A 10198-nucleotide genomic window follows, 5' to 3' on the forward strand; every position below is an offset into this window, starting at 1 on the left:
AATCAGACCTTCAAATAGATATGTTGTAATACAGTTGTTTTCCTTTAAAAGAGTATCTGCTTTATGCAAATGTTTAGCTGGAATGTATTTTCTGTTTCTCACTAACATTTAGTGTGGAAAGTCAAAGCATAATTTCTGAGTCCTTTTGTTGAATCTCTTCAAAGTCAAGAGATTTTCATTGCTGAAATATTCCTCTATCCCTCTTAATCATTAGTCATCTGTGTGTGTGTTATTCATGGCTGCACATTTGCTGGAAAACCCCAAGAAGAACGCAAAAGGCATTCTTCTTTAGTAAGAGCACACTTATCTGATACTTGAGATTTAAACCACAGACTTTATCTCCTCTGAGGTCTCAAACACTCCAGATAAAAACCCTTCCAAGCGGTAACACAATCACAACAAGAGAGATTATCACCCCAACACACTGGGACCATTGTAGAATTAGAGGGGATGATGGCTGTTGAGAGAGACATCATCCATAAACAGTGATTGGATTAGCACTGAACACAGATTGAGTTTGAATGAGAGCCAGAGTGAGTTTGGCTGTGGGAGTCAGAAGAGGTCAGGTCAGAAGAGAGAGAGGGCAGAAAGGGGCGTGGGGAAGAGAAACAGAGTGACAGATCGCCCGCCTGTTTAAGTAGCCTGCTAAATTCATACATTGCAGCTGTATTCACACGGAGACAGAGGAGAGGGAAGGAGGGAGAAAGGGGGACGGAGAGACGCATGGACGACCCAGTCGGTTTTGAGAGGGGGGTGTGTTTCTCCGCCCCTCATTTTCCACCTCATTGCCCGGGACAGTGGAGGACAGAGATCCCTTTTTACCTCACAGACACCTGCTGACAGGGAGGGGAAGGGGGTCTGCTCACTCAGTTAACACAGTGCATAAACCATCCTACAGAACTGATTAACAACACTTTATCACTCAGAACTAAGTCAACCAACTAGGTGCTTTTGACACATTTCTGGCAACTGAGCTGTGTTTTACACTTAACTTTATTAGTTTACAACAATAACTACAGTGTAAAGAACAAGAGTATCAAAACTCACAGACCATCTGACAAGACAATATTTGAATGAACCTTTATTTCAACAGGAAGACATTAAGATCCAGGCCTCTTTTCCAAATGAGCCCTGCAGAACACATAAAATACCATTATTAAAATACGAAATGCAATCAATAAATAGTAATACAATCCAACAGTTTCCCCAACAAACAGTTTCCCCAACAAACAGTTTCCCCAACAAACAGTTTCCCCAACAAACAGTTTCCCCAACAAACAGTTACCCCAACAAACAGTTACCCCACTTCAAATACATACTTGTATTCTAGGTTTCCAGTAAATCTTTCATTGTTTGCAATTCGATCTCTCTCTTATACGTACTAGCATTTCCATGTCTAAAACTTCATATGGAACTGAGATGAGGGAGAGGGCATGGACCAGTCATGCATTAAGATTCATGGGAGTGTTAGGATGAATAGTTTGGGAGGGTAGTGGAGGGTTAACAGAATTGGGGGGGGGGGGGTCACACGGTCCGGTGGGAACATATGACTAGTAAACAACATCCGAAAAAAATTGTCAATTTCACCAGTAATTGATTATTTTTGTACCCTTTATTTGGTAAGATTCAGCAATTTCAGGTAAGTGAAAATATTGTTATGACATAATACCGGTAGTTAAAAACCTTAAACATTATAGTACTGCATGTATAACACTCTATGAGGCAGGCATTTTATAGTACTTGTCATGCTCTGTCAGTAAGATTATTCTTCATATTATATTTAGAATGACTTAGAGTGAGAAGGACAGCAATAGAGAGGAGAGCATGGATAGAAGGAACAGGAGAACAACAAGGTGAAACTAATGCAGTTTAGACCACAATGATACACCATTAAAAAGAGACAAATGGGCTGAGATAGAAAGACAGGGATCAAACAATTTAACAGACAATTTAAAAAAAATTGAAGTATTTCACACAAAGAAGAATTTGGAGAGAATAAAAATGAAGAAAAAGACAAAGAAATTCTCACAAGACAGGTACACAAATGGAAATATAAATGACTGGACATAAGTTGGATTCACACAAAAGACTTAAGGGAAACAAAAAAATGTATTGCGGTATTTATATAAAGACAAAGCACTGCATATATAGACCATTTCAATATTTTGGGATAGATGAAAAAACAACCTCTCACCGTTCACTGGATAATGCCCCGTCTGTCAGAGATGGTAACAGTCTGCAACCCTCATCGTGTACTACAGTACATTATCAAACTCTCTCTCCTATGCCCCATATCATCCAATATACAATCAGTGGCCAGTTTATTAGGTACACCACCCCATTCACAAAAATGGTTAGCTCCTACAGACAGTGAGTGTCATGGCCTGCTATATAAAGCAGGCAGACAGGCATTCAGTTACTGTTCCATTGAACATTAGAATTGGCAAAACAAGTGACCTAAGCGACTTTGAGTGCGGTATGACCGTTGGTGCCAGGCGCGCCGGTTCCAGTATCTCAGAAACGGCCACCCTCCTGGGCGTTTTGTGCAGGACAGTGTCTAGGGTTTACTGAGAATGGCGCGACAAACAAAAAACATCCAGTCAGCAGCAGTCCTGTGGGCGAAAACAGCTCGTTGAGGAGAGGTCGAAGGAGAATGGCAAGAATCATGCAAGCGAACAGGCAAATAACGGCGCAATACAACAGCGGTGTGCAGAATGGTATCTTGAACCGCTGAACTCGTCGGTCCTTGTCACGGATGGGCTATTACAGCAGACGAGCACACCGGGTTCCATTCCTATCAGTTAAAAACAAGAAGAAGCTGCTCCAGTGGGCACGCAATCACCAACACTGGACAATTGAGGAGTGGAAAAACATTGTCTGGTCTGACAAATCACGATTCCTGTTGCATCATGCTGACGACAGAGTCAGGATTTGGTGTAAGCAGCGTGAGTGCATGGACCCATCCTGCCTGGTGTCAACGGTACAGACTGGTGGCGGGTAAAGTAATGGCATGGGGAATGTTTTCCTTCGCACATGTTAGGTCCCTTGATATCAATTGAGCAACGTGTCCATGTCCTGAATAATTCAAGCTGTTCTGGAGGCAAAAGGGTGTCCGACTCGGTACTAGATGGGTGTAACAAAATAAAAGAAACATTTTCAACTGGCCATTGAGCGCATATCTTCCTTATGAAACACCTCACATCGGTTAATGGCTTTCTCTCCTCATGTCAATCAACCTGTCCTTCAGAGTTACGGGTAGGTAGGGCGAGGGCGTGCTGCTGCAGCAGCAGTGCTGTTACTTGACTGGCTCGTTTCCGTAGCTGCTGCCTGTGATTGGCTGAGAAGCTGCTGCGTCTCATGCGACTCTGATTCTGGGCTCGTCTCGACATCAGGGCTGGGGGGAACGTACAGGCCAATGACCTCCTGCACCTTCACCGGCAGCTCCTGAGAGACAGAGAATGAATGGGGAGAGGAGAGGAGGTTAGATCAGTTAGATGACAATACACAATATGTTAAATATATCATGTCCAAATGAATGTATCCTCCTCTAAGATATTCCCTACTTTGCAGCAGGCCAGCTGTAGGTAGTTAGCTTCTGCTCCTCGTAGGACTGTCTGCAGATCCAGCTTCATGGTCAGTTCATTGATGTGCTGCACATAGAGACATATACACAGTCCTTAGTACTGTACACACAAACAAAAAGACAACATCATTAAGAAAAATAACTTCAAACACATTTCCAACAAACCTTCAAAATAGTGTTGAAGTCATGGTCAGAGCCGATGAACTCCCCCCTCTGTGATACCAGAATGGAAGCGGCCATCAGCAGATGGAAGTTTTCACAGGGCAGACGAGTCCAAAGAACCTAGTACAGAACAGTGCTCACATATATTGTAAAAAGAAGGGTGTTTTTTCCATATAGTGTGTAGAGCCTAGGCTACATGTGAGTGTTTCTAATGAGTGTTGTGTGTTGAGTAGTATCCACCCACTCACCTCCCAAAGGGACAGGATGTCCTCGAAGGAGAACTCTCTCTTAAACCAGATCAGTAACCATCGGAAACAGAAGCACAGAGAGCCACTGTCCTGGGAGTCTGAAAGAGAGACAACATAATAACATAACAATGTGAAGAATTTACTATGTCAATGGATTACGCATCCAGGTAGTTACATAACACACCTTGAGTTAAGGTCAAATATAATCAATTGGCTGATTGGAGAATAGACTGCATGATGAATGTCTACCTCACTGAGTAATAACACTTTTGGGTTATGGTGAAGTGTGAGAGAAACACAGTAACTGAGTGATAGTCATTGTTTACCCAGGTAGTCAAGGAGCTCAGGGTCCAGAGCCTTCATCAGCAGGCTGAGCTGAAGGAGCTGCTGCTTCATGGCCTCCTGGGACTCCTCAAAGTTCTGGTGCTGAGGGCCGGAGAGAGAGAGAACATTAAAAGAGTGTATAAATGTATAATGTTATGTTTTAACACTGTGGTAATATATGAGTATTTAACAAGAGAGTAAGGTGCTTACCACCATCTCCATAAAACCTGTCAGACACCAGAAGGACTCCACTTCGTTCTGAGTGACAAAAAGGAGAGGAGCCAAGAGGTCACTCATCCCCTGGACATAGCCTGCAGGGAGAGAAAGAGAGAGACAACAGGAACCACAAGGAGAGAGGAGAGTCAGGTGTGAGATATTGATAATAAATACAGTTGAAATGTGATACAATGGCTTTGAACTTTCAAYRGTAAGGACAAGGGGAGTGGCTTACCCAGATCAAAGTTGAACATGCAGTATGTCATCAGCACGTCATTGAGAAGAGTCAGGCCTGGGTTGTCGTTGCCAGAGAAGAAGGTGTTGTGTCTGTCCGTCCGACTCACGTCCCTTTCTGTCCAATCAAAACAACATGAACAGATAAGTAACAAATCATAAAATGTGTGTCAACCAATGASGCGTGAGATCATGTTTAACAGACAGCAACACCYACCTATCAGGCTGCGYTATCCTCTGAGGAGGGAGTTCCTCATCTCCTGCTCTTCACTGACTGACTTCCACTGAACCTTCATTCTGAAATACTCATCTCTGAAGACAGAGAAACACAGAGGCGTTGAGATGAATTTACTCACTCCCGTTTAGACAACAGTCCCAGTCTGTGATAAGAGAGCAATAACAAGCGAGGGAGATAGTAAGAGACTAACGTTTTCATCCTCAAAATGTCCTCCCTCTCTTTCACAGTACTATTCCAGGGATAGAAACCCAGCAGAAACTTCCACACGTCCTTCCTCAGGGATGGTGTGATACCCTAGGAGAGGGAAAGAAGTGATGGTTTGAATGACATGGTGTAGACACTATACCGCAAAACACATTTGGATGGAAGATGGGGGTCAGGTGTTTTTTTACAAGAGAGGAATTATACTGTAAGGTCTTACCCCCCTGAAGACCAGATCTTTGATTTGCTGTGGGTCCTTCACACGCCCCTCTGGGTCCAGGAACTCCTCCCATTTGTCGAGAGGCTGTCCCCTGATTACGTCTGGTTTAGGGCCAAGCTCCACCCCCTGGTGCCACCAAAAAGAAAACTCTCACCATTGATATTGCCATCCGTAATTTATAGCCAACATCTGAATGATATCGCCATCCATATGTTACAGCCAACATCTGGATGCTATAAAGTGAGATCCTCTTCTCCATCTACTCCACAGATGTCAGGGCTAGTGATGAGTTTACATCTCCACCCCCATCCCCCCACTTACACAGGTGATGAGCTCAAAGCCTGGTTCGTCGTCAGCTGAGGGGGGCCCATGGTGGTCCTGAGGGCCACGGGAGTGGAAGGGGGAATCTGGTGGTCGTAGAGCCCCTCTGAAGAAATTGGTGACCTTGGAGAATCCCCCAAAGGTGGTGGCATAAGGGTCCTGGATAAACCTCTGGAAACAAAGAGATTAATATAATTATAAACACACACATTACACCTTCTCAAAGAATAGCACACACAAAACACAAGACTTACAGAGACGAGGTCGGAGCTTCCATCGTCAAAGAGGTGCAGCTCATCAAAGGACTGAGAGAGAGCCCCAGAGTCATGGGGATACGCTAGGAAGAGACGACCATCTACAGGTGATCTAAAACAAGAGAAAAACACAGTCAGGGAGATAGTAAGAGACACAGTCAGGGAGATAGTAAGAGACACAGACAGCGACAGAGAAGATATAGAAGCTCAGAATAAAAGAAAACGCTAGCAAGAAAGAGAAAGTATGAAAAAGACGCTTCAAAATATATGTAGTAAGGGGTTGGGTACAACAGCTCCTAAACTCTACTGTTCAGAGTCCAGTTAAATGCCAGTGAAATGCCTTGAATTCCTCTGAGGCATTGATCTGAGAGAGAGCTGGCTGTCTGCTGCTACTCACGGGGCCAGGATGATGTAACGCTGCAGGGCCCTCAACAGCTCCCTGGTGCCCCCCCTGTGGAAGTGCAGAGGAGGGAGGGGGTGGCCACCCCTGCTGGTAAAAACCAGGAAGTTACGGCCCAGGGAGAAACGGGACCGTCGCAGAGAGTACAGCTCCGACAGAGGCAGGGAGAACGACCACTGGCCTGGGAACAGAGGGGGAGACATCAACATCAAGAATAGCACTATACACTTGCTGCAAACACACTTGTGAGTATAGCCTAGTATGAGAATTACAAACGCAGAAGGCAAGTTATAAAAGTCTACGTACTTGTCTCTTTGACAGGGGGGTGCTCTCTGACTCGGTCTCTCTTCACTGTACTGATGACTGCCCAGTCTGGCTCATAGCCAGGGTCAAAGTTGGTGTCCTCCACCCCTCCTTCTCCATCCTAACAGGAAGACAGGCCATATATAAAGAACATGAAGAAAGCAGAGTGATGTGTGTCACTAGTGTATTAAACAAGCGCTCACCTTTTTAGTGTAGAATACAGCAGCCGCATTGCGGCCCTCGTCCTCTAGTGCGCTCCACTCCAAAGCTGGCTCCCCACCCTGTAAACATAGACAAACACCTTAGTCTAGTCCAGAATAATGTGTCATAGCCTAAAGCTAAGAAGAAAGGACATACTGTATATGATCTATAGGCCTATGTGTTTGACTAAAGGAAGCAAAACAAAGTTAGATGACAAAGACTCCCACCACAGGGATGAGTACACTTTGAATACGACTAGAATTGGTTTTCGATCAACCAATAGTAATATTTTTTTACCCCTTTTTCGTGATATACAATTGGTAGTTACAGTCTTGTCCCGTCGCTGTAACTCCCGTACGGACTCGGGAGAGGCGAAGGTCGAGAGCCATGAGTCCTCCGAAACATGACCCCGCCAAGCCGCACTGCTTCTTGACACACTGCTCGCTTAACCCAGAAGCCAACCTCACCAACGTGTTGGAGGAAACACCGTCCAGCTGGAGACCGATGTCAGCACGCATGTGCCCGGCCCGTCACAAGGAGTCGCTAGAGCGCGACATCCCAGCCAACCAAACCCTCCATTGTGCGCCGCCTCATGGGTCTCCCGGTCACAACCGGCTGCGACACAGCCTGGGATCGAACCCGGGTCTGCAGTGACGCCACTAGCACTGTGATGCAGTGCCTTAGATCGCTGTGCCACTCGGGGGGCAATATTTTCATATACACTGAGCTCCAAAAGTATTGGGACAGTGACAATTTGTTGTTGTTTTGGCTTTCTTCTCCAGCACTTTGGACTTGAAATGATACAATGATGAGTTAGAAAGTTATCATACCCCCAAGACATGCTAACCTTTCACCATTACAGTAACAGGAGATGTCAACATTTTTGAGGGGATATGATATTTATGCCTCTAACTTTCTCACAACTGATTAAGGATTATCCGTGATCATAGTAGCATCCACAATAATGTGAGGTGTTTAGAAACATATTGTATTCTTATTTACAATAAAAGTGACTCCAAAATTACAAAATACATTATTTACCATTAATTTCTATTGGGCACAAAATCTGAATCGAATCTGAAACACAATCAAAACAAACAGCAAATGTATCCAATAAGTTTGTAGGTTTACAAGCTTAATGTAATGATTGCATGCTAGGAATATGGGACCAAATACTAAAACGTTGACTACTTTAATACACATAAGTGAATTTGTCCCAATACTTGAAGTCCCCTAAAAAAAGTGCTGTAACTCCTAAGCAAGTTAAAATACCCTAAAATTAAACTTGACAGAGTCTGCACCTTAACCTCATATTAATTGTATCATTTCATATCCAAAGAGCTGGAGTACAGAGCCAAAACAATAAATGTGTCACTGTCCCAATACTTTTGGAGGGGTAGGTATAATTTGTGGAACGTTCCAACAGGAATCTGTTCCAAAAACTTTGTAAATAACAAAGTTGCCAACAATCAACGCATACAAAGTTGTATAGCGGCAGAATAAGATGCCGGGTAAGGAGTGGGCTATTTCATTAAGTTTTTCACTTTTTACAAAAAATGTCTGTCCTCACTCTGGTAGTCTATGGACAAACATTAAGAATAAGCTACGTGGTGAGCTGATGCCTATTCGGCAGATAGTTAGCTAGGTGAATTGATCATGCTACTTTGTATACATTGTTTGTTGGCAACCTCCTTGTACTTTACTTGGTTTTTGGACAGATTCCTTTTGGAACGTTCCACAAATTATACCCACCCCTTTTGGAGCTCACTGTAAATATGGTGTCTATGGGAGAAGCCCAACTTACCCGTTCCACTATACGGATGAATCCTGGGATTGTGGTGTCCTGGTTGCTCCTCTTGGCATTGGTGTGAAGGTACACCCCCTCCTTCTCAAACACCAGCTGTGTGACAAAACAACATATGCTATTAATAGAATATAATTTGCTCTGAAAACTAATGGCAAAATGTCATGTCATGCATTCCAGTGCAATGAATCAGAAAGTACGATCGAGTGGGAATAGGGTGGGGAATGACAATCATATGACATCCCAAAGACGATGAGTTAGCTGACTTTACTGTAGCCTACAAAATAGAGTCACATGAACACTATGAGTCACTCACACAGTGATTCCACTTGTGTGCCTGCCAGGGGTTTCTCCCAGGTAGTGTCTGGTGCTGGTACTCCCTGTTTAAAGCTCCATTCCTGTGCATTTTATTTCTCTTGTGTTACCATTATATTTTTTTAACAAGCGTTTCACGGTAAAGTCTACAGCATTTGTATTCGGCGCATGTGACAAATAGCACTTGATTTGTGTCTACTGCAGCTCAGAATCGAATTACCCTACTGGACTTAAACTGACTGAACCCAATTGGATAGATCTAGCTAGCTTCCATACAATATACCATCATATCTATCCTGAATATTACCCGAAATGTATAATCAATAATAATTTGCCAGCTGTGACATCAATTAATGTGAATTATTACATAAGCCATCCTCCAGCAACGAACTGCTCAAACGTTTAGTTAGTTAGATACCGTAATCACATTCACAGGGAAGTTTACAATGCTAATTCTATGGAATGGGGATCCTCGGCCTCGGGACCCTTTCTTCACTGTAAACAGTGCAATAAGCAGTGCTTATTGCTTTACACATTGAAGTCTGCGTGGAAAATAGCACAGCTATGATGATATTTCTAGTGACCAATTTATTGAACAAGTAATATATCACAGCAGCAAATATCAATTTAATCTGGAAATAATTATGAAACTAGCTTGTTTGTTTGTTGTTATAACGTTAACGTTAGCTAGCTAGCTAACTGTTACTGTAGTTACGTCAGCGTCCCCAAATATCACACGACTTTGTTGGGAAGGTGATAGTCTAGCTACAATGGTGATAACCGAGTTTATTTAGTTGGCGGCCCTTTAATACAGACCGAATCAATCAGACGAAATCTAAACTTCAATTTCAACACATTGCGCTTACCTTGTGACTAGTCTCAGCCTTTGGCTCCATTTTTCTTCCACTAGCCTTTTTCCCAAAACAAATGTCGTCAGAAGAAGACTTCCGCCTTCATAGACTGCCCCGTCTACGTTATACGTCAGTCAGGTGGTCAGGAACATCAACCAATCATAGGTGGTGGCACGTCTAAATTGGAATAGATGCCGCGTTCAAAACAACGGGGAACTCACAACTGGGAAATCGGAAATCTCCAACTTCCGACTTCAGTGCGTTCAAAACAACAGGGAACTCTGAAAAAACTAGCTCCAACTCGGAAAAAACTAGCTCCGACT

At 43.5% G+C, this 10198-nt stretch overlaps 1 protein-coding gene across 1 annotated transcript; it reads right to left on the reverse strand.

Annotated features, from left to right (window-relative positions):
- Window positions 1-1593: 1593 nt before the first annotated feature.
- On the reverse strand, window positions 1594-10198 carry LOC112073325 (TBC1 domain family member 17-like). Its single transcript, XM_024140645.2, is given in 17 exon segments — window positions 1594-3444; window positions 3564-3650; window positions 3749-3865; window positions 3994-4091; window positions 4320-4419; window positions 4528-4628; window positions 4769-4885; window positions 4985-5079; window positions 5196-5299; window positions 5427-5552; window positions 5748-5918; window positions 6002-6113; window positions 6399-6582; window positions 6708-6825; window positions 6908-6985; window positions 8710-8805; window positions 9891-10198. Coding segments are annotated over 17 exon segments (1929 nt in total). The 5' UTR covers window positions 9921-10198; the 3' UTR covers window positions 1594-3249.

The sequence above is a fragment of the Salvelinus sp. IW2-2015 genome, unplaced genomic scaffold, assembly GCF_002910315.2.
Source record: "Salvelinus sp. IW2-2015 unplaced genomic scaffold, ASM291031v2 Un_scaffold2228, whole genome shotgun sequence".
NCBI lineage: Eukaryota > Metazoa > Chordata > Actinopteri > Salmoniformes > Salmonidae > Salvelinus > Salvelinus sp. IW2-2015.